The sequence below is a fragment of the Vespula vulgaris genome, chromosome 2 (assembly GCF_905475345.1).
Source record: "Vespula vulgaris chromosome 2, iyVesVulg1.1, whole genome shotgun sequence".
NCBI lineage: Eukaryota > Metazoa > Arthropoda > Insecta > Hymenoptera > Vespidae > Vespula > Vespula vulgaris.
This window is the reverse complement of record NC_066587.1, coordinates 16,956,520-16,982,557: the sequence shown is the minus strand read 5'-3', so window position 1 is coordinate 16,982,557 and position 26,038 is coordinate 16,956,520. Positions and strand designations below refer to the sequence as shown.

Genomic DNA, 26,038 nt, shown 5'->3' with positions numbered 1-26,038 from the left:
TTACCTTTATATTATGTCTGTTTCTTTTATTCTCTCTCTCTCTCTCTCTCTCTTTCTCTCTCTATATCTTTTTCTCTTTCTTTCTATCTGTCTCTCTCGCGTATTCTCTGGATTATCTCTCTCTCGCATTTATTTATTTTCTTTCGCATTATTCTCTACTTTGTCACAGGACAATGTGATTAACAAAAAAAGATCATGTTACTTTTTTCTTATAAATTCTTGACAGTAACTATTAGCTCGCTTGGGTCATGTGTCCCTTCTTAATAAAAATCATACGATTATGTTAAAAGATAAGAAATCAAGAAAAAATATATATATATTTTTTTTTTTAAGAACAACGATGAAGACAAAAATGCAACAGAGAAAAAGAAAAGATACAATACGGATCAAAGTATATATATCTTTATCTCTCTCTCTCTCTCTCAACCCTCTCTCTGTCCCTCTCTCTCTCTCTCTCTGTCTCTCTCTCTCTCTCTCTCTTTCTCTTTCTTTCTCTCTTTTCCTTTTTTTTTCTAAACTATACAGTGTACAATATACAAGTCGCCTTGAAAATTTGTCTTATTTCCAATTTCCTGTGTACTGTTAATAATGCTTCTCTCAAGATTATACATACCATATTAAATGCCTTTTGTTTAATTTGTGATACGCGTTTACATCGATGTCCGCTCTCTTCGAAAAATCTCTCGATAGGTCGATACTTGAAAAAGCAAAAGAAACTAAAAAAATCATAACTATCACAACAATAATAACAACAACGATTATAATAATAAATAATAATATTAATAATAAAATATATAAAAAGGATACGATAATTATTCCTTGATCGATGTTGTTGTCTTGGCTTATCTGCTTGGCTGCCGCAAGTGATATCTCATGTTATCGCATTATTATTGACGAATTCTTCGAAGCACATGATATGATTGTACATAAAAAAAAAAGAAGAAAAAAAAACACGCACTTTTATTCACAAAAATATATACAACATTATGTTTGTCCATGTACTCTGAAACATCCGAAACATTTTCACGAGAACGATTACGGACTGACGATGATGACACAACAAGAATGACGACGAATAATTTTTCTACGTCAACCAGAAAGTGGTGGACGAGATCGTTCGTAATAGTTAATGATCACTTTTTTCTTTTCTCTTTTTCCTTCGTTTTTCTTTTTTATGTCTCTTCTATCGGAATTCTTAATACGTTGCGTTTGAAAAATTTGTGTATAATCCTCTCATATTCTTTGTACGGTATTTAACACACGCATATATATATATATTTATTTGGAAAAAATATATAATAACTTTGTTATTATAATATATATATATATATCGTTTCTCGACGTTGTTTTGTGCGATGCACCTTATTCGTAGATTAGATAAGTGTATTTTGTATCTTTGAACGATGAATCGACGATCCAGATGAAAATGCATGAAACAAAAGAAAAAAAAAAGAAAATAGAAGAAAGAAGAAAAAGAAAGAAATTTTCTTACATAAAAAGGTTTCTAAGTACGATTATTTTTAACGAGGATCTGTCATCATCTGATTACGTCGATTCAACGATAATCTGTGAAACAATAATAATTTCAAACTGAAAGAGAATGATTCTGTTTTCTTTATTAAGAGTATTTATACTTGTTACTCTATCTATTTATCTATTTATATATATATATGTATATACACATATATATACATATATCTGTCTGTCTCTCTCTCTCTCTCTCTCTCTCTCTCTCTTTCTCTCTCACTCTCTCTAAACGTATATACCTAAGTATTATATATGGTCGTATTATCAGTAACTTATCCGACGAAACCACGTGGATGAGGAAAATTGCGAGGAATTGTTTTTTTTTTCTTTTCTATTTTTTTTTATTCCTTTCTTTCTTGTTCTTTTTCTTTTTTCTTTATTTTCCTCGAACAACGAGTTCCCTTTTTTTTTTTGATTAATACGACATACTTGTCGTGAAACTCGAGCAAGAGAATTTATTTCTTAAAAAAGAAAAAAATATATAAATTCGTTCATATTCGTCCAAATTACGTAAATACGTAAAGAAAAGAAATAGAACGATCATTGTGATTGTGATTGTATGTGTGTGTGTGTGTATGTATGATTGTATGATTGTATGATTTCTTGCTCGTTTCACGTTCAAGTCACATTAATATACATATACTGTAACAACTACTCCATATACCTAAGAATTCCAAAATGTCTGATTGCTAATGATTTATCTTTATTTGCAATGATATCAACGTGAATATATGTGGATATATAGTGTGTTTGAAAAATGTTATCACCCATTTAAAAAAAGATTCGTAGAGCGTGCATTTAATTTCGCCTGGCAGGATCTACGTATCGAACGTAAGTCAATCTTTTATTTTATTTCAATATACATGCACATATGCATATATATATATATATATATATATATATGTGGATATACATACGTATATATCGAATGATTTCAATCTTTGATTCGTTTTAGCGTAGCATGTTCGAGTAGTTGAAACATAGAAATAAATTTAGAACGACTATGATCGATCAGCTTGTTGAAAGTTAATAAAATAAAAGAAGGATAATAAGTAACGCATAAATAATAAAATTCATTTTTTTTTATTGTCAATTATTGTATCAATCATGTCTGACGATCGCAGTCGTAGAGATTAAGAGAAAAAAAAAACAAGGAGAAAATATATGAACAAAATGAAAACACATTTGGTAATTTAAGCGTTTAAGTGAATTGCATGAGTCGATAGCTTTGAGTATGTATTAATTTTCTATCTCACTCTCGTTTGTTCTCTCTGTACATATTATATACTCTTACATCTCTCTCTGTCTCTCTCTCTCTCTCTCTCTGTCTTTCTGTCTCTATCTCCATCTCTTAATATATATATATATATATTTATTCATTGTATACACATTAAAACACTAACACTTTCAGCGTGAATTTTTGACTCTGCGTGAGGTGTGTTTTCCTCTTTCACTCTCTCTTTCTCTCTCTCTATATATATATATATATACACCTGTCTATCTGTCTCTCTTTCTTTTTCTCTCTCTTTTTCTCTCTCTCTCTCTCTCTCTCTCTCTCTCTCTCTTTCTCTCTCTATCTCTCTCTCTCTCTCTCTCTTTCTCTCTCTATTTTTTTTCTCACAAAAAAGAATAGATTAAAAAAAGAAAGAAAGCAAGTAAAAAAGTACGCACTTTCGTCGAAGGCTTAGGAAAAAAAGAAAAAAAAAAAAACAGAGAAAAAAAATATTAAATAAAAAAATTTATATATTAAATAATCGTCCCTCGCTCCCGCCGCGAGATAAACTTTCGTTCGTTTCTCACGTTTCCTCCCTTTTTCCACCCACTGTTTCGACGTTAAATGCATATATACGCAAATAAACACACACACATATGTATATATGTATGTATGTATGTATGTATGTATGTATCTAACATTGAATTCAAACGAATCAATCTCATGATGTATATATTCTTGACTTTCTACTAATCTCTCAAAATAATAATGAAAATCATTATTATATTTAAAAATTGTAAATATCATCGAAAAAACAAAAATATACATACATATATATATATATATATATATATATATATATATATATATGTATGTATACATACGTGATAAAAAAAAATTCAAAGAAAGTCAAGGAGATATCGAGGACGACAAAAAAAAAGAAAAACAAAAAAAAGGTTTCCTACGATACCTCCAACAACTTTTACTCTTCCCGAATAATTATGTTTTCCCTTTCCCTTTGAAAAATCCTTTTTCTTTTTCCCTTCTGTTTCTTGATCTTTTTCCTTTTCTTTTCTTTTTTTTTTTCTTTTTTTTTTTTCTAAACCCACGAAGTTAACAACGATTCTTGGGAGAGATCGGTAAGCTTGTTTAGTAAAAATGTCTGTTTGAAAACCGCAGCTGGTCGCCCAGTCTGCGAATGGCAGGGGAGACCGGGCAGCTGAGAGACTTCATCGAGGATCTTGGTCCTGCACAAGTAGTTGGAAGACAAGCATTAGGTGCCGGTTATCTCGGTGCCATACAGTTATCACTTAGCCAAACGAAAGGCTATCTCGAAGTAGAGATCATCCGTGCCAAAGATCTTAAAACGAAATTTGGAAGCAAAGGAATCCCAGGTTAAAATTTTATATTTTATATTTTGTACAAATTTTTTCAATTTGACAAACTTGTCTGTGTCTTCGTGTATGTGTATGTGTCGATATATATATATATATATATATATATATATATATTTATACGTTTTATCAATTAGTATCAGTCATGATGATTTTTCTTTTTCTTTGTATTTTCTTCTGCTTTTTCGATTTTAATTCTTCTCTGGTCATTTTTTTTTCAACAGTTATCTGTCGATCGAAATTGTTTTATCATCTGAAATCGAACGAAATAATTTTTTGTTCTTTTATATATATATATATACTTCATTAATTTTGCAATTATTTTCGATAGTGATTGGACGATTTGAGATCGTTTTCATTATTTGAATAAAATTCATTCGAAAGAAATGATTTTTTTTTTGGTATATACTAATTTTTTATAATTTCTTTAGTAATATTCCCGATCGAAGTTGTCGTATCAGTTGGAATCAATCGAAGTTCTTTTTATTTCGTTATTGCACACTTTTAACGTGAAATCTAACGATTCCAGCTCCTTACGTGAAGGTTTATCTTGTCAATGGAAAGAAATGTATAGAAAAAGCGAAGACCTCGACGGCACGAAAAACGTTAGATCCTTTTTATCAAGAATCGTTGGCATTTAGAGAAAATTTCCGGGGCTGTATATTGCAAGTAAGTATATCAGGTAATATGTAGAAAAGAAGGAAAGAAAGAATAAAAAGAAAAGGAGAAAATAACACGTATCGGAATTCGATTATAAACGATTTATATTTCTTCCTATCTTTCTTTATTTCTTTCCATTTCTTTCATTCTAATTTCAGGTTACAGTTTGGGGTGATTATGGCCGTTTCGAAGGGAAAAAAGTGTTCATGGGCGTCGCACAGATCGTATTGGACGATCTGAACCTGAATCAGATGGTGTTCGGATGGTACAAACTGTTTGACGCCACATTGCTGGTCAGTGGGCCTTCAACCCTTGCTTTATCACGTCGCTCCTCAGCCACGTCCTTAGAATCCTGTAAGATCTAAGAATGATGTTTGTCGATTAGAAGATCGAATTTTAGTTACGCTTATACATATATATATATGTATGTATGTATATATATATATATATATATATATATATATACACATAGTCAAAATTTATAAAACAAAACATTTATTTCGCACGCTTTTTAATGAACACACGGAATTCGGAGAACCAGAAAGAAAAAGGAAAAGAAAAGAAAAAAAAGAAAAAAGAAAGGAAAGAAAGGAAGTAAGAAAAAAAAATAGAAAATAAGAGAATAGATAAAAAGGATGAGAGAGCAGACGAACGGAATCGAACGTATGGGGATTAGAACTTTATAAGAAATAAGTCTCTGTAATAATTACTTAAATAATAGATTTATATACGCGGAGAATCGCTTTAGCTTTCGTCTCATTGTAATTTCACGTGAACTAAATACTTAAACCTACGAAGATAAGTTAACTCTCGTGAGTTATTCATTATGTATTTATCCGATATGTAGTCTGTGCTTATATGCTTCATATAGAAAGGACAAGTTTATCAGCTCTTGAACTAAATCGTATGATCTACCTGATCAGAAATTACAACAACCTTTTTTGTCGAGAATAAAGTGTCACTTGTTAATGATGATGATGATGATTATTATTATTATTATTATTATTATTATTTTTATTATTATTATTATTATTATCATTATTACTATTAGCATCATTATTATTATTTTATTATTATTACTACTGTTAATAATATATATACGTATATATAGTATGTTAATATGGGATTTAAATACCATGCTCGATTCGTTATCATTTTTTTTCAAATTTGGTTGGAACTTTATCGTTTTTCTTATAATAACTCAAAAATCAAAAAAAAAAAAAAGAAAAGAGACGAGTTCGAGCGAAATTTCGTGAAAGAATTTTCTTCTTTCGCAAAATTTAAAAACCAAAATATTTCTTTTTCGTTATCACATTGAGATTTCTTCAACATTCTTTTTCTTTTCAATTGTTCAAAGAAAAATCGAAGAAAAAATAAATTTCTAATTTTTGGTCTCTAATTGAGAAACTAATGTATTATAAAATGTGAGGTATAGTCCGGTGCGTTTACGAATATGATTAGGGTAAAAGATCTCTGCGCGTAAGGCTGTGTATTTCTAGAAAACACCACTATAGCGCATCGCATATCATGTACGCCATATCAGACGAGACACGCTAGTCTTTATGTAGACTAGTTGTAGAAGTATGTAGCAGCCATGTATCCCTCCTCCGGAGTGCGGCAGATAGTTGTAGGTATGCAATAAGATCAAGGAATTCTTCGTAGTTAGTTCACAGATTTCACGTGGGTACCAATCTTAGCTCAAGAAAAAAGCAAAATCTCAGTTTTGTTTTTTCTCTTTTTTTTTTTTTGTACAATTTTCTTCCTTTTTTTATTTTCTTTATTCTTATTTTTTTTTTTTTAATGTATCTGTCACTGCAATAAATCGAGCAATAAAAAGAGTCCTCGAATTTAATCTCAGAGAAAAAGAAAAAAGAAAATTGTAAAATAATAACTATTTCAGTCATTCTAAAAAAAAAAAAAAAAGAAAAGAAAAGGATTAAATTATTCAATTGCTAAATCGTTATGAACGAAAATTAGAAAATTATTCTCCGATATCGAAGTTGAATTTTTTTTGGATATTTTTTCTCTCTTTTTTTTGTTTTCGTCGTGGTCGTCGTCGTAGTCGTCCGTTGTTATTATTGATTGTTATTGTTGTTGTTGTTGTTATTCTTGTCATTCAAAATGAGAGTACCCGCGTAAAATCGACTTTTCATAATCGTCTGTTGTTGCAAGAAGAATTTTTCTTTTCTCCTTCTCCGTTTCATTTTTTTTTGTTTATTTTTTGTTTATTTTCAATTTTACACTGGAAGCATATTTCTCTCTCTCTCTCTCTCTCTCTCTCTCTCTCTCTTACCGACATCGCTTTTTTAATCCCATGCAAGAATTTTTAAAGTTTTTCCGCTCTGATTATCGCATTCCCATAAACAACTCCAACTTCGTCGTAAATAACGAACGAAGTTTCTTTTTCAATTTCTAAAGTTCTCTCCTTTTTATTTATTTTTTAAATTTATTTACTTATTTATTTATTTTGCTATTTTTTCTTTTATTAATTTTCTTCCTTTTATCTATCTCATTGTGCATCCTCGTTTTATTCCTGCTCGTAAAGTAACAAACTTTTCATTGTACATAAATACATATATACATACATACATCCGTACAATATTATACCATCGTTAACGAATACACATTCATCGTCGAACGTTGGACGCTCTTCGTAATTAGTTTTTTCTTTTTAGAGGCTTTGCTTCTTAAGAAAAAAAAAAAAAAAGAAAAAAAAATAGAAAAAAAGAAAGAAAAGAAATCAGAGAAAAAAATGAAACTCACAAAGAAATTCGTTGATTAGTTCGTATAACGTTCGTTCATCCTTTAGATGTGTAATAGAAAATCTGATAAGTAGATAAAAGATAAAAGAGGTAAGTCTTTGAGTCGTATTCGGAGTCCCTTAGATGTGTAAATGTCTCCTTATTATTTTTTATCCAAATCATACGAAAATATCGTATAGAAGTTTCGAACGATCGTATATTTATAGTATGTAATAGAAAAAAAAAAAGAAAAAAGAAAAGAGAAAAGAAACAATATTCTTTAATAACAAAATTTATATTTACTATTTAGATATAATGTTTATTATTTATATAATATTTACATTTATGATATATTTGAAATAAATAATATAAATAAAATAATATGTTATATATGCACATAATATATAATAATTTTATTGTAATAATACGATCTTTCGTTTCTTCTTTATAAAAAAAAAAAAAAAGAAACAGTGTAAATAACAAATAACGATTTGGTAATGAACACGTTCTCGTGCCTGTAATTTCAGTGAAATCACTACGAATCGATGGACTTTCGAGTGAACGTGAAACGGAGGAAAAGAGATCGGCGCGTTTCTTAGACGTCGATGGACCATGATGGAAGAAAATCTGAGAAAAAAGAAGAAGATGATGAAGAATAAAAAGAAGTAGAAGAAGAAGAAGAAGAAGAAGAATAAGAAGAAAAAGAAGAAGATAAAACAAGTTTTTCTTGAAAATAAAGAATGAAAGTCGATAAACATACGAGGTGAGAAGAAGTGTACCTCCGTGCAACTAAATAAGATTTTATCGTCGTGTGATAAAAAAAGAAGGAAAAGAAAAAAAAAATAATAATAATAATGATAAAACGACGAAGATAATAACGAAAATAAATAAATAAATAAATAAAAAATAAATAAATAATAATAATAATATTAATAATATTAATATTAATAATATTAATAAAACTAAGAATAATAATAATAATAATAATAATAATAATAATAATAATAATAATAAAAATAATAATAATAATAAAATAACAAACCAAAACCAAGACGGAACAAGAGGAAGAAAGGAAGAAAGCAAAGCAAGAAAAAATTAAATAAACTTAAACGTTATTAAAAAAATGGACTGTTTAAAACACGATACGATTTGAAAGAGACGAGATCATCGCGAACCGTTCGCGAGTCATGATAAACATATTTTATATATATATATATATATATATATATATATATATATATAATATACATGCGTACATATACATATATACATATACACACACGTATATATATTAAAAAAAAAACACGATGTTTGTGCAAAAATTTAATATATAAGGCGGAAGTGAAGAAGTTGCTGATGACGAAGATAATGAAGAGGAAAATGAAGAAGAAGAAGAAGAAGATGCTGCGAAAGAAGATAATGAGGAGACAAAAAAGACGTTTCAATGCTACAATTTGTATATATATATAATCTTTAAACAACGCCGTGCGTGTGCGTGAGAGGTTTTTAAACACAAAAAAGATTACCAAATAAATAAATAAATAAATAAATTATTAAATAAATAAATAAATATATATATATATAAATAAATATATATATATATAAATACATACATACGTACGTATACATACATGCATACATATACCTAGAGACACTTTCAATTTATCAAAGAAGAGAGGCAAGAGTGAACGATCTTTTTTTTCCGATGAACGATTCGCAGCAGCAGCAGTAACAGCAGCACCAATGGACTATTAAGAATAAATGGGGAAAAAAAAAAGAAATAAAAAAGGAAACAAAAGAGAAAAGAAAAGAAAAGAAAAGAGAGGGGAAAAAAGAAAGGGTAAATGAGTTTGAGAGAAGGGACATGTAAGTGGTGGTTAAGAAAAAAAAGAAAAGAAAGAAAGAGAGAAACAATTGTTGTCGCGGATTTTTTAGTCCAACTAACGTCACCGTCAACAACAAATAAGCAACAAGAATAAAAAAGAAAAAAAAGAAAAGAAAAGAAAAGGACAAAAAAATACCTGCGATTGTCATTTGTTGTAAATACTGTAATAATTAATATACATATGATATACATAGAAATATACACATACATATACATACATATATATATATATATCTATCTATATGTATATGTATATAAAATACATGCATACATACATACGTACATACAACATACATACATACATACGTACATACATTTGCGATACCGCGTGCACGCAAGTTTTGAATGTAATATCGTTGCCTTCGCTATCGATGATTGTATATTGTGTACCACACTTCTTTCCGTTTGTCTCCTTTCTTTCTCATTCGTCTTCTTTTTTCGCCTTTCGAACGACAGCTCCCTCCTCCCCTATCCATCAGCTCACCCCTGCCACCCCTCCACCCGTTTTTCCATCGACTTATTAACAAATTTTCCGATCGCAAAAACTGATTATTCCTTTTTTTATAAATCTTGAGTGACCACATTACGAATCTACGAATCTATCGTGCGATTTCAGGACCGTATTTATAATGTTCGAGACCCTAGGTGCAACATATAACATTTATGAAAAAGAGAACTAAAAAAAATTTTTTAATCGTAAAAAAGAATTTTTAATCAATCAAATTCGCACGTGCGCGTTCTGTATTTCTTTGTTTAATATTTCACTCATTAAAGATAGAAAATTATTTGCTCTCTACGATAAATTCATTATTAAGGATATGAATGAAAGAAATGGAAAAAGAAGCATGAGGTTTGATTGGAGTAAATCGGTTGCGCCTAACGCGTCTCGTGATAAATACGATTCTATGCGATTTTTTAAAAAAGGTTACTCACGTATGTACTTACTTACTTTATGACGTACAATCAACTCTGATAAAACTTAGCGATTATTCTAATCGTAGACAAATATCATGAAAGAAAGAAAGAACACACATACACAGATAGACAAACAAATACATGTAGGTAGCAAGAGAGAGAGAGAGAGAGAGAGAGAGAGAGAGAGAGAGAGAGAACGAGAGAGATATATATACATATATATATATATATATATATATATATATATATATATTTATACACGTATGTACGTGATCACATCACGTGATAACACAATTTTTGATTCTATTCCTTACGAACGTGCATGTAGTTGAAGATGTATGTATTTCGAGAAAATTTGAAAGAAAGATAAAAAAAAAGAAACAAAAAAAACAGAAAGAAAAGGAATTCAATTATTTCTTTGGTGATAAGAAGCGATCGTTAAATCTTTTTTGAGTCGTTCGAAAAACGATATAGGAGCTTTCGGGGGAGGAGAGTTAGAGTTAAAGTCTCTGTTGGTTACGGTATTAGAAGGAGAGAGATAAAGAGAAAAAGAGAGAGAGAGGGAGAAAGAGAAAGAGATAGAGATAAAGAGAAAGATAGAGGTAGAGAGAGAAAGAGAGAGAGAGAGAGAGAAAGAAGAAAACGCTTTTTTATTATCCCATTCGCGTGTGCCGAATATCAACGCGAGCTTCTCATCGAGCTTGATTTTTGTAAGAGTCCTTCGTCGAATTTTTCAAACGAAGAAAAGAAAAAGGAAAAGAAAAAAGAAAAAGAAAGAGAGAGAGAAAGTTACCCTTCAAGGTTTGGCCAAAGACTATGTAAAAATTCGTGCAAGTTTCACCTGTATCTTCTAGGGCTATAACCCTGAATAATTTTGTCAACTTTTCTTGAAGAAGGAATAAAACTAAAAAGAAATAATAAAATATGATAAAAAAAGAAAGAAAAGAAAAGAGATGAAAAGAAAGAGAAAAAGAAATAAATAAATAAAAAAAGAAAGAAATACAAATAAAAAGAAAAATTGGAAACGAGAAGAGCGCTGAACCTTTAAGGGACTTAACTCGACAAATTATTATTGCAAAGGAGAGAGAGTGAGAGAGAGAGAGAGAGAGGGAAAGAAAGAAATGAAAGTGTTGTGTGTGTATGTGAATGTGTGTATGTGTGTATGTATGGGTGGATGGATGTAAGAGAGCGAAAGAGATGATAGCGATTAGAAGAAAGTGTGTTTGTAAAACAGAGAGAGAGAGAGAGATAGCTAGAATATGAAAGACAAAAATGATAAAAAGGAAAGAATCGACTTTCAATATTTAATCGTGTTATGTGTTCGATCTTTTTTTGCACCTGCAAAAAAAAATATATATATATATTGAAATATATATAGTTTTAAGTAACCGAACTCTCGTTACCGACATGCACCACACTACATATATCATATATGTATATATAACATTAATTACGTTCATGTGTGGCGTGCGCGTTTGTTTCGAGAATCGATCGTATTGAACGAATCACGCTAATAATATAACATTGCAAGAGGGTTACAAGTTTCTTGTTTCTTTCTTTTCTTTTTTCTTTCTTTTTTTCTTTTTTTTTTAATGATGCGAACTACTTGCGAAAGAATATATATATACACACATATAATATATATGTATATATTTATAGAGAGAAAACAAACGAGAGAAACAAAATTGAATGAAAGTATGTGTGCGTGTGTGTGAAAAAAAGAGAGAAAGAAAGAGTAAATAATTATGAGAGAGAGAGAGAGAGAGAGAGAGAGAGAGAGATGGCGAGAATGAATAATATCATCGTGCTTTATCGTTTTACGTAGGGCAATTTTTGCACAAGATAAAGATAAAGATAAAGATGGAAACGAAGATGAAGATGAAGAAGAGGGAGAAGGAGAAAAAGCGAAAGAAAAAAAAGACAAAGAGAGAGAGAGAGAGAGAGAGAGAGAGAGTGAGAGAGAGAAAAAAAAGAAAACAATTATAATAATAAATATATAATGATTAACTTCTTAACGGATTCCGCACGTACTACCTAACTTAAAATTACTATAATATCTAACATATAAATTAACTAAACCCTCTATACGAGGAATAAGTTTACACTTTTTTTATCGGTCGCTCGCCAGTTTATCACGAATATCGACGCGCATTATTCGTTCTTGGCCGACAAAGCGGGCCTGTTCCACCCCCCGCCTCCCCCTGGACCCCCGACCTACGACCCTTGACCCTTTTTGGGTAGAAAAACTTAAAAAAGATATCTAACATAAAAGAAAGAAAAATAGAAATGAAAAAGAAAGAAACAAGAATAAAGAAAGAAGGAATGATAAAGAAATGGAAATAAAGAAAAGAAGAAGAAGGAAGAGGAAGTGCAAAAGGGAAGAAGAGAAAGAGAAAGAAGGACAGAAAGATGATAGTGTGCATGTGTATATACATTGATACATACATACATATATACGTACATTCATACATACATGCATGCATGCATACGTAATACGTATCAATAGAATTGTATGAGAGATAGATAGAGAGAGAGAGAGAGAGAGAGAGAGAGAGAGAGAGAGAGAGAGAGAGAAAGAGAGAGAGAAAGGGAGAATGAGTGAAAGAGAAAATTCGAAAGAGATATAAAATCTTTTTCTTTTTTTTTTTAATTTCTTTTTTTAATTCTTACGTTTGCATTTTACGCGTACGTTTGTATTACTTTTTTTATTATCCTTAAAGACAACCGGGCAAAAAATAAGAGGACAAGAAGTAACTTCATCGTTTTTATTCTAATCGAATCTAGCTAAATCGTATTGAGGTATTTTGTTAATACGATAATATAATTGTAAACAGAGAAACGTTCGGGTTAGCTTTTTTAAAACGCGTTCTGTTTTTTTCTTTTTCCACAAATTTTTCTTCTATGGAATACAGAGAGAGAAAGAGAGAGAGAGAGAGAGAGAGAGAGAGAGAGAGAGAGAGAGAAAAGAGATCGCTATCGCTTTTGAAGTTATCATCGTTGATTTCTAATCAGCACTTCGTCCTCGTTTTTCTTTTCATCCGATGCGATGAAAGTCATCGTCGTCGTCGTCGTCATCGTCGTCGTCGTCGTCGTCGTCGTCGTTGCCATCGTTATCGTCGTCGCCGTCGTCGTCGTCGTCGTCGTGGTCGTCGTCGTCGTGGTCGTCGTCGTCGTCCTCATCCGTGGTTGTCTAACGAAATGAATCCTTTAACGCGCGCGTGCATGTGTGTGTGTGTGTATGTGTGTGTTACATACGTGTTTTTTTACCTGTTTGTGTATATATATATATATGAGCGAAAGAGAGCTTGCATATCGCCTTCGAGAAGCTATTGAGTCTTGCTACGCCATCATGGAGCTTTTGGATAGTTATATTAAAAAAAAAAAAAAAAAAGAAAACTGAGAAAAGAGTACATATATTATATACATAAATACATATATGTATCCTTTTATATATATATATAAATATATATGTATATATATGTATATATAAAAGGAATGAAGAACAGTAAAAGAGAAAGAACATGAAAAAAAGCTTGTCCATTTTATTTTGTGCGGCTTCTTTTGGCTATATGGTGCATAACGTAGGTGTTAAATAAATAAAATTTGTTCATCAATAATTTGATAATATTCGTGAATGATAAAGGGAGGAATGGTGAGAGGGTGGGAGGGTGGGAGGGATGGAAGGAGGGAGATAATCAACGAAAGGAAAGTGGAAAAGGTTCGTGTATTTTATTGATAAGTGTGACATTTTATCGTATCCAATAATGTGCTTAATAACATTTAGAAATGTATACGGCAAAGAGGGAGAAAGAGGGAGAGAGAGGAAGAGAGAGAGAGAGAGAGAGAGAGAGAGAGTGAAAGAGAAAAAGAGATAAAGATAGTGATAAAGATAGGCTTTTTTACTCGTGAGATTAACGAAGATATTATAAAATAGATAGAAAGGGACAGAGAGAGAGAGAGAGAGAGAGAGAGAGAGAGAGAGAGAGAGAGAGAGAGAGAGAGAGAGAGAGAGAGAATGATATCTTGTGAAACGTAAAAAAGAAAACTAAAAAAAAAAAAAATGAAAAAAAGAAATCATTGATCAAGACGAACATACGGAGATATCTGAAAGAAAATCTGTAAATCTTTGAAATTATTTATTATTGACATATAAAATAAAACGATTTTGCGATTTTCCGAGTGCGATGAAAAAATTATTCGATTAAATACTTAAAAAAAAAAAAAAAAAAAAGCAGAAAAAGAAATAAAGAAAAAAGATGAATGAACATGGACGAATCACGAAATATAAAATAGGAGAATGAAAACAGAGAGTTCTTGTCTATGTTCCATTTTTTCTTTCTTTTTTCCTTTTTTTTTTTATAAAAATAAAAAATGAGAAGGAAAAGGAAGTCAATCACGGATTATACAGAAACATGATACATACATTGAAATAAAATTAAAAAGGACTATTATAAAGATTATAATGTGACGTGAATGTAAAAGAGTTTACAAGGGACGAAAGATAAAAAGAACAAAGAGGAAAAGAAAGATAAAAAGAGAAATAGAAAGAGAGAAAGAAAGAGAGAGATAGAAAAAGAGAGATAGAAACGAACAAATTAACGATATTCACAACTTTGTACTTATACAAACTTAATTAACTATATAATTAATTTAACCGAACCAGGTGATATAAAAAGATTAAAAGTCATAACGAAGATATGTAAGAGAAAAAGAGAGAGAGAGAGAGAGAGAGGGAGGGAGAGAGAGAGAGAGAGAGAGAGAGAAAAGATGAATACCGAAGTGAAAGAAAATTGATCGAAGGGGGTATATTCGAAGTATGGGGGAGATTTCAGGGAAATTAAGAACAATATAGAAATGGTTAAAAGAAAAGGAAAGAAAAAAAGAAAGAGAAAACAAGACCAAACTAACGAGAAATGAAGAAGTAAAGAGAAAGAAATAAAAGATTAGAAAAAAGAAAAAGGAAAAAAAAAGGAAATAACAACAACAACAACAACGACACGTATGAAATGCCTGAGAGTCAAAGAAAAACGGGGTAAAAAATATTAAGTCAAAGTTTACGAACCGTTTTAGATTTCTAATCGCGATATATTATGAAAGTCTAAATGATTGGTGTGTGTGTCTGTACGTTCGTGTATATGTGCGAGTAAGAGAGAGAGAAAGAGAGAGAGAGAGAGAGAGAGAGAGAGAGAGAGAGAAAAGAGGAAAGAGAAAGAGAGAAAAAGAGAGAAAATAACGAAAAAATTCGGAAAAGTGCGATTAATTATGTCGATCATGATACAAATAACGTAACATAATTTATAAATAAAAAAATTTCGAGATAATATTTAAAATTCAATTCGACGATATATTCGACTTTCTTTAAACTATCACTCTCTTTTATTTTCTTTAATCATTCCTGTCTCTCTTTCTCTCTCTCTCTCTCGCTTTCTTTCTTCCTTTCTCCCTCTTTTTTATTTTCGAATCGATCCTCGAGTTTGTACTTACATCGATTTCAATATAAAAGAGAAAATTGAGAGATAAATAAGTAAAACGGAATCGATATAATGTTATAAATAAATTTTCTTTACGAATTTGTAAGAATAACTATTGATTCGATCGAAACGCGAGGATCTATGATCGAACGCAAAAAATATAAAGAAGATCGGTGTGTTTGATGAGAGAGAGAGAGCAAGAGAGAGAGAGAGAGAGAGAGAGAGAGAGAGAGAGAGAGAGAGAGAGAGAGAGAGAGAGAGAGAGAGAGAGAGAAAGAATATGAGTATAAATGTGAGAAAAAGAGAAAGGAAGATGGAGAGAAAGAAAATGATTGTAAGGAAGTACAGGATGATCTTTTATGTTAACAAGAAAGATAACGATGGACGCGAATATACAAATGATAAGAACAAAAATAATTCAAATAGTACGATTAAACGACGCCTCGTAAGATGCATACATACATACATACAATAACAGTCGAAAAATATTCATAGATCGTAATCAATAATCCATAGATTATTTTTTGTTTGATTTTATTCCTAACTAAACAAAAAAAGAACAAAATAAAAGAAAAACAAGAAACATAAAAAATTCTGCGATGGATCGCGAGCTGGAAAGAGAGAGAGAGAGAGAGAGAGAGAGAGAGAGAGAGAGAGAGAGAGAGAGAGAGAGAGAGAGAGAGAGAGAGAGAGAGAGATAATTGATGGGTATTATTCAACGTGAAAAAAAAGAAGATTTTAAGAACTTGGATAAAAGTAAAATTTATCAAGTAAAAAAAATTTTCTCACGAACTCATCCGCCATTGAATTGAAAATTGACCGAAATTCCTGATGCCCCATTGTTTTTTGGTTCTTGTCTTTTTCCTTTTCTTTTTCTCTTTCTCTTGTTCATCCCTCGACGTATGTATGTATCTATACCATAATTAAAACTGAATCGAACAAATCGATAATGTTTCGAGCGTCGTCGATTCGTCGTTTGAACTTACATGAAAGTGATATCAATGAGAAAAGAAACAGAAAAATTGAACAAACAAACGAAAACGATATATAAAAAAAAACAGAAAGGAAGAAAGAATGAAAGGAAGAAAATAATAATAATAATAATACTATTATTACTACTACTACTACTAATACTACTACTACTACTACTACTACTACTACTACTACTACTACTACTACTACTACTACTACTACTACTACTACTAATAATAATAATAATAATAATAATAATAATAATATTATTAATAATATTAATAAAAATAATGATAACAATAATAATAATAATAATAATAATAAAAACAAATAATAATAAATAATAATAAATAATAATAATAAAAAGAATAAAATGTTAAAAAAAAGAGGAAAAAAATAAAAAAGGAAAAAGAAAACATGAGAAGACAGTCCGAAGTGCCGAGGTCCGAGAATGATAATACGCGTCGTGTGCGTGTGTGCGAGGAACATTAAGAGAAGCCAGATACGAACCAAGAACAACAACAACAACTGCAACAAGCACAACAACAACAACAACCACAACAACAACAACAAAAATAACAAAAGCAACAACAAGAAAAAGAACGAAAAAAAGGAAAAAAGAAACAAAACTAAATAAATAAAGAAATAAAGAAATAAAGAAATAAATAAATCAATCAATCAATCAATCAATCAATCAATCAATCAATCAATATTCGCGAGAAGTGATGTGGTGGTATGTACGTGGCAAAAAATATATAGGGGAAAAAAAAGTGAAAAGTCGCAAAAAAAAAAATGAAAAAAAAGAAAGAAAGAAAGAAAGAAAGAAAGAAATAAGAACACACACGCATATACGTAAATACACACATATATACATATATACATACATACATATTTATACACATATACATACACATATATATATATACATATACAAACACATACACATGTACACACACCTGAACACGAGAAAAATAAGAGACAGGAAAAAAGAATATATTTCGCTGTTGTCGCTCGATGAGAGTTCGCGGTGGGATGGCACGAAGCGATTAATATAAAACGCGTTAGTGACTGTATCTAGTATAATATACCAGATAAAAAAGATACCCTCGATGCCAGACATGGCGTGTGACAATAAAGTGATTCAATGATCTCGTTGCATTTCAATCGGTGTCTCACCTTTCATGTTATATATATATTTTCAAGCGCATACCTTTTTTTGTAATATGAGAGACGATTTAAGAAGAAAAAAAAAGAAAAAAAAAAAAAAAAAAAAAGAAAAAAAAATGGGAAAAAAAGCGACGACAACACGAGTAACCAAAAAAAAAAAATAATAATATATAATATATCTCCGATAAAATGGCGCCTCGAAGAAGAAAAAAAAAAGAAAAGAGGAGAGAGAGGAGAAAGAAAGAGAGAAAAAGAGAAAGAAAGAAAGATTCGAGATAGAGCGAGAGAGAGAGAGAGAGAGAGACAGAGCGAGAGCGAGAGAGAGAGAGAGAGAGAGAGAGAGAGAGAGAGAGAGAGACAAAGCGAGATGGTATTTTTTATTTCCCTATTATTCATAATTTCACCGTTTGTCATGTTCACGAATATTTCTAACGAAATAAATTAATTAATTTGAAAGAAAATTACTATTTATAAGACTACCAAGATCATTAACGGTATTTCCAATTTCCTTTGATCAAAATGGATCAAATAAATTCGTTTTTATTTATTTTTATATTTTACACAGTTTATTAGTAGTTTATTATTAAGTTATTAATTCAAGTTAAGAAGGTGAAAACGTTGACAGTATCTGACGATAGGAAGTATGTAAAAGCTCGTTTACAATTATCGATTTTAAAATATATCTGCGACGAGATGATTTCTACGTTATCGATGGAAGGTACTGCAGGATTTCAATTTTACCGTCCATAAAAACGTTTTCTCTTGGTGGGTAATTTCTACCTTATCATCAGAGATAATTTCTCTCGTATCTTATGTATGTAAGATAAGATTAAGATAACAGATCGAGTTGATAATAAAGAATCCTACAATAATTATTGATATTAATCATCGTTTGAACAGTAATATTGTTTATTAATTATTATCTTCTCTTCTTTCTTTCTTTTTTTTTTTTCTAACGGACGAAGATATCGCTTCGTTCGACTCTTGTTACTGCTTCTTTTTTATTTTGTTTTTATGTTCCATATTATTTCTATAAAAAAAAAAAGATAGAAAGAAAAAAAAAAGAGATAAAATGGTAAAGAGAACGAATACAAAACGCAAGCAGTGTAAGGAATTAAAAATAAATGAGAGGATTAGAGTTTGTCACGCGGACGCACTCGACGTTAATCCCGATTGCCGCGAGAAAGAAAAAAGAAGAATTCAAAAGGTTTTTGGTAATCCTAGGACACGACGACGAGACGATTACACAGAGTTTTGCCCTCTTATCCGTTCTGACGTTAAACTTGTTCGATGTCACGTGGTGAAAATCGTAGAAGGGTTCCTCTCCTCTTGGTGACGTAAAGGTCGACCGACACCGGTAGATGAAACGTGCGACGATAATAACCATTGTTAAGACGAACGATGCGCGAAATAGGATTTGCAGCGATTTGAAATCTATCCGCGTTAAATCTGACCCTACTATTTCCTTCTTTATCGTTATTACGTTAGATGATGTGACACTCGTGAAAGGAAGAAGATAAAAGGAGGACAAAAAAAGAAAAAAAAAAAAATAAATAAATAAATAAAAGAAAAAACAACAAACAATATCTCCTCGTTTCATCGATATCTTTCTTTCGCACGACGAAATCTCTGATTGCTTTTCATTAATTCACAATCGAATTAATTAATAAATTAAACGACGTCGTAATCGACGTAAATTGATTATTTTTTAATCGTCAAATAGGCCTCCTTCATTCATTGAAATTTTATTATGAAAAATACAAAAGAAAAGAAGAAAAATAAAATATATTAAAGTGAAATAAAATAAAATAAAATAAAATAAAAAATAAATAATGTCTGCTTTAATCAATTTCTTCCTCTCGACGAAACGATCCCTTTTGATTTCTTTGATTTCCGAAATCGAATGAATTAATTAATAAATCGTACGACATTGTAATAAACGTAATTAATTTTTACGTTAAATAGGCGTCTCATTAAATCGATCGAAAATATTACTTCATGAGCGTGCGAACGTATGCACATGAGCGTACACGAAGCTTTCGCTTAACAATAAATAATGCTTTATTAACGTCCTAATTCCTCAAACGAAATGAACGTTGCTCGTACGAACCGTGATCGTTCAGCCACGAACTATATAAGAGAAGAATGGAAAGGGGTTGGGTGAGAAAGAGAGTGGCGAAGGGGGAAGTGAAGGGGAGGAGGTATACGGTCTTAACTAGAAGTCTTAAATGAGACCGACGCACGCTGCGGTTCTAATTAAAACAAACACGATTATAACTTTCAACTTGAATTTATAATCGCTCCTGTGGAAACGCGTAAAACACTGTCTCAAAAAGAAAACGAAAAAGAAAAAGAAAAAAGAAAGAAAAAAAGAAACGAAAGAAATGAGAAGAAAAAGTTGTTCTCATATCTACGACTAGAGTCTTTCATTCCTGATCAAAATAATGAAAATTGCCTTTTCCCTTGCGGGATGATGTAAATAAGAAAGAAGAAAAGTAAAATGAAAAAACAAGAAAATAAAAAAAGAAATATTCTTTCTAAAACTGTCGAATTAAAATTGATCGGACGGTAGGAAGAGGAGGAAGAAAATAAAAAAATTTTATTAAATAAGAGAAGATGGAAAAAAGTAAAAAGTATAGATTTTCGATGTATAAAAAATATAATAAGATATTAAATAGAATAAAAATATTTAAAACGGTGATCGCCGAATGAGTGAACGAACGAACGAACGAACGAACGAACGAACGAACGAACGAACGAATGAATGAATGAATGAATGAAATAAAAAAGAAAATAAACGAGAACTAAATAAAAAAAAAAAAAAGAAACAAAAAAGCAAAGAACGAAATAGAAGATATAGGCTACCAAAGTGTATCCTCAACGTAGTACGATTACATCGGCGTTTAGACACCCGCTGGGCGATTCGTCTAAGCCGAGCTTAAGTTCGGCTTTGCTCTACCTTATTCTTCCTGTCGCATGCACGTTCGCGCTCGCGCCCACGTAAATCTCGTCTTTCGTTGAAAATAATACGCGAGAAATACAAACACAAACACACAGACAAACGGACAGATAATATGTACACATATACGTATCAAAAATATCGAAATAAATCGAAATAAATAAATAAAGTAAAATAATAACGAATATAATCGATAACAAACGATGCTGCATTCGTACAAATTCGATTATGTAGTTTTTCCTTTTTTTTTTTTTTTTAATTTTAATTGACCTCGAAAGAAGAATGTACACGAGAGACTTACTCGATATTTACGAGAAAAAGATCTCTCGCATCTCTGATAATAATTATCGATAAAAACGCATGCATGAAAGTGAATTAAGGAGAAGAAGAATAAGAAGAAAAATAATAATAATAAAAAAAATCTCGTAATCTTAGTCGTTTAAATTTCATCTGAAAATTGTTTAATTTCATACGTACATATACTTACGTATGTAACAAAGTGTTTCGCTCAGCTGTTGAAATATCTAAGTACTTGTTCAAGTATATCTATATATATATTTTTTCTACGTAAAAGTAAGATTGGTTGTATATCCTTCTCTCTTCATTTATTTAAATTACTGACTTATTATCGCACAACAAACTCAACCGTCTCGTATATTTCGAAATTAAACAACTCGGTAGAGAGATAACACCGTGAAAATGCTTACAGTCAAGCTTTATTAATTTATTGTTCGCGTTGTATATTACTTCGAAGAAAGAAAGAAGGAAAGAAAGAAAGAAAGAATGAATGAATGAATAAACGGACGAACGAATGAAAGAAAGAAAGAAAGAAAGTAAGAAACTGGTGAGATAAGGTCGAAGAAAAGTTGCCTCTTTTAATTACAGTGTAATTAAATGGCCGCCCTGCCATGTTAGTCCGAGGCACGTTTTTAACTCGGGTGAAAAGCGACTTTTTCTTCTTCTCGTTGTTGTTGTTCTTTTTTCTTTTTCCACCTTTTTTCTTTTTCTTTCTTCTTCCAACAAACGCGCCCCTTTTTCTCCGAGCTCTCGTCTTCTCGCCTATCTCGCGAATCTTGCTAATCGGGTTACGAAGTGCTTCCTTCGTGTCCAGTTTAATGAAACGGAATTAAGATATATTTAGAAATTGAAATAAACAAAAAATTGAAGAAAGAAAGAAAGAAAGAAAGAATACGCGGCAACATCAACAACGGTAAAATATTATACTTAAACGATTTCTTTCACGATTTTCTAATTAATCTCGTTTCTATATTATTCCGAAAGTATTTTATATTTTAATTATTTTTTCGTTTCATTACTTTGGAAGATATCACGACAATTTTTGTGTGTGTGTGTTTTTTTTTTAAATCTCATTCATTCATTCTATTTAATAAAGAACTATGATCTATAAATGAGTCTCGTTGTGCATAAATATCGTTAGTTGCAATAACATAAAGCAAGAACAAAAAAAAAAAAGAAAAGAAAAAGTACCTTTCACCATTCAAGGCTTTACGATTAATCGATTTATTCTACGTACAATGTAATTATATTTAATACGTATCTATAAAATCATTCACGTTATTTTTATTTTATTTAATTTATAATTAATAATACGAATAACCTGCTATACAATATCGTATATATTTACAAAGATATTATTTGAATTTGATCGATCGCTATTGATGCGTGTTTTAATTGGAACGATTCTATTTCACCAGGATCGAATTTTCTCTCAGAGTTATCGAATTAACTAGACAGACCGCAAGTGATTAACCGTGACACGTTCAATACTAATCTTGTTTCCTTTAACACGTACCTTCTCTTCGTTTCTCTCTCTCTCTCTCTCTCTCTCTCTCTCTATCTCTTTCTATTTCATTGTTAATTATATTACCAAGGACGATCGAGTTAATGGCATTTGTATATACAATAGAGACAATTTCCTTGTAACTATGTAAGACTATTATCTATTTGGTTCACGAGTTTTCCAATAAGGACGTGTACTCGATTATCGTTTAATCGATTCCAACCACTCGAGTTAGTCGAGGATACTTGGTAAGGTCCTTGGCAGTATGCTTTTATAGATACGAAGCCCGTATATTCGAATATATCGAGGATTTCTATTTCCTGAATAATTCTGTTTTCGAAATAGAATTAGGATAGGTATCATCTACAATACTTGATAAATTATTCGTTCTCTCTCTCTTTTTTTTTCTTTTTTCTTTTTCTTTTTCTTTTTATTGCCACAATCATAAAGTCATGAAAACTTAGAATTGTGAAGAGCATTTATATAAAATTTAACGTTGATTAACGAAACTAATGTAATATTGAGAAATTACGTAACATACTAAGTCTTTTATATTAATAATATTATATTGTAACAATATATTAATATGTATATATATATTAATAAATTATATTATTAATTTTGATTTATAAATACCTGTAAAAATTAATAATCTTAATATTTATATTTAAATACTAATATATATATGTATACAATCTAATATTTATAATTAAATAATAATAATAATAATAATAATAATAAATATTGAATATTTATATACCCACATACATATATATATATATTTAATACATATTATTATATTATGACGAGAATAAAATAATTATTACATATCGATCACATAACAATTAATATAAATAAATAAAGCTTACATCAATAACAAAATAATAAATGTAAGACATCGAATGAAAATAAAAAAACATATATACATACATATATATATATATATACAAATACACCTATAAACGCATGAAGTAATAAATATAATTAAGTGATTTGTTTGAATGAAACGAGAATGAACGTGAACAATTTGAAATAGTCGAAACGGAGCGAATCGATCAGATATGAGGACGATTGCTCGTTTACCTTGTTCAACGTCTCCCGATGAGCGTAGAATTGGCAGGCGTGGAAGAACAATGAACGGGAACGAAGCGAAGAACATAAGCAGTTGGTTGGTTGATTCGACCGGGTGGAAGAGAAAAAGACCGGTCCAACGTCAGCGGGGAATTGCATGGGCCTGGATGAAATTAGGATAATTTCCCGCGCAAAAAGGAAACAACGCTACTAGCAGACAGAGGCAAACGCGTAAGAAGTGGTTAAGAACTTTAACGAGTTCGGAATGGTTGCTTTTGCTTCTTGTTTGAGAATAAGGAAAAGAAAGAGGTAAAGCGAGAGAGAGTAAAGAAAATGAAAAAAGAAACAAACAAACAAAAAAAAAGAAACGAGAACATCGTTATCGTTATGATTGAAGGGCTATGCTGTTCTCGGTAAAATAAATCGCGTCCCATTTCGTTTTCTCCAATTTCTTTTTTTTCCTTATTTTTTATTTTTTTTTTTTACGTACGACACATTTAGTTACAAATATTCTTATTTCGTAGGTTTTTTCTTACTTTTATTTTATTTCATTTTATTTCATTTCTTTCTTTTTTTTTTTTTAGTCGGACATTGAATGTATGCAACGTCTGTACGGACTTCATTATTTCGATCAGCTGTTGTTTCGCGCACGTGTTTGGATTTTTAATCGACAAATTTTAATTATTAATGATAAAGCACATATGTCTGTGACATACGTTATCTGTTCATGTAAGTACATGTAATAATTTTCTTTTTTTTTTTTATTCAAAACACTTGGTAAAAATAATTTTGATAATGTCACTTTACGAAGAGAGAGTTTGAAAGAGAGAAATAGAGAAAAAATCTTACGTGAGAAACTCTTATATAAGAAGTATTTTAATTTCGTGTAATTCGAAAATATAATATAAAAGAATAAAACAATAAATCAATAAAGTTAAAGTAAAATGTGCAGGAGCTAGAACCGGATCGGAATTAAAACAAACGTGTAATTTACCAGTGGCTAACTCACTTTACGAAAGGGCCAACCTCTATAACCATAATACTTTCTGAGGGTAACAGGTCGAGAGAAGAAGAGCAGTCGGAGGAGGATTATGATGGTTTATACTTTGGTAGGCGGAGTAGACTTCTGTTTAAGCAGTAATTAAGCCTTGCCACGCCCTCGGTCACGCTTCCACTAATAGTTGAGGTCTTCGCCTCAGCACCCTTCGACCTCTTTCTAAATAATATACGTGTGTATATATATGTGTGTGTATGTGTGTGTGTGTGTGTGTTACAATTATTGCAAAATTGATATTCTATAAAAAAAAGAGAAAGAAACATAAATTATGATTTCGTTAACTCGGATCAAAAAAAAAAAAGAAAGAAAAAAAAAGAAAAGAAAATTACAGATATTTTCGTCCATTTCGAGAAAGATATTTAAAGGTAGGTATCTTATAAATAACTTTCAACATTTTTATTTAATTACGATAATACATCTTTAAAAATGTTGAAAAGGAATGTCCGAAAATGAGTACCGGAGAAAAAATTTTGTATGGGTACATACGTGTACGTGATAATTGAAGAAAAGAAATTATGGCGGAGATAGAGAAAAATGATCATGATGACTGATTAAAAAAGAAAGAAGAAAAATTATCTTCCGATAGTGACTTGAAAAAATAAAGCAAAATATATCAAAATATAATTATTACTACACGTGACTTGCTCATTATAATAATTATACATCTACATCTGCAAGTAATCTAGATTCTTTTTAATCATCGAGAAATAAATAAATAAATAAATAAATAAATAAATAAATAAATAAATAAATAATCAAACAAATAAACAAACAAATAAATAAATCATTGTTCTTCCGGAACAGTCACGAACAGAATTAACGAAGAGGAAATATTTACTTGAATGTATAAGCAGTAATCATAAAGATTTTATCGAGTCGGAGAAAAGACGTAGCATTAGATTAGCCTACATTATAGTATATACCATCTAATAATCCTCACATTTGAGGGAGCACGTTAGGAATAACATTTGCTCGATCAAATTGGTAAGAAAATTATGAAACGATCCTTTACATTTTACATACACATATATTCTATATAAATATACGTATACGTATACGTATACGTTATTTGAATCTCTCAAAGTTTCACTTACTTTTCTCGAAAAGCGACAAGAGAATCGTTCGCGACTGGTCTAATCACTAATACCGATACAACTTTCGTAAGATCGAAAAAGGATAAAACGATACGATAAGAGAGAGAGAGA

General features: G+C 30.5%; 1 protein-coding gene across 23 annotated transcripts in view; it reads left to right on the top strand.

Moving 5' to 3' along the window:
- LOC127072651 (regulating synaptic membrane exocytosis protein 2-like) overlaps window positions 1-18,407 on the top strand; it is a 100,176-nt gene extending 81,769 nt beyond the window's left edge. For 21 of the 23 annotated variants that reach the window (XM_051013199.1, XM_051013200.1, XM_051013207.1 and 18 more), the window contains 3 exons: window positions 3,920-4,134; window positions 4,664-4,803; window positions 4,953-5,769. In XM_051013199.1, coding sequence (XP_050869156.1) covers window positions 3,920-4,134; window positions 4,664-4,803; window positions 4,953-5,159 — 562 coding nt within the window. In that variant the 3' untranslated portion in view covers window positions 5,160-5,769. Of the gene's footprint in view, window positions 1-3,919; window positions 4,135-4,663; window positions 4,804-4,952; window positions 5,770-8,062 lie in introns of those variants that run through there. The other 2 variants (XM_051013206.1, XM_051013222.1) reach the window with 2 other exon arrangements.
- Window positions 18,408-26,038: the final 7,631 nt, after the last annotated feature.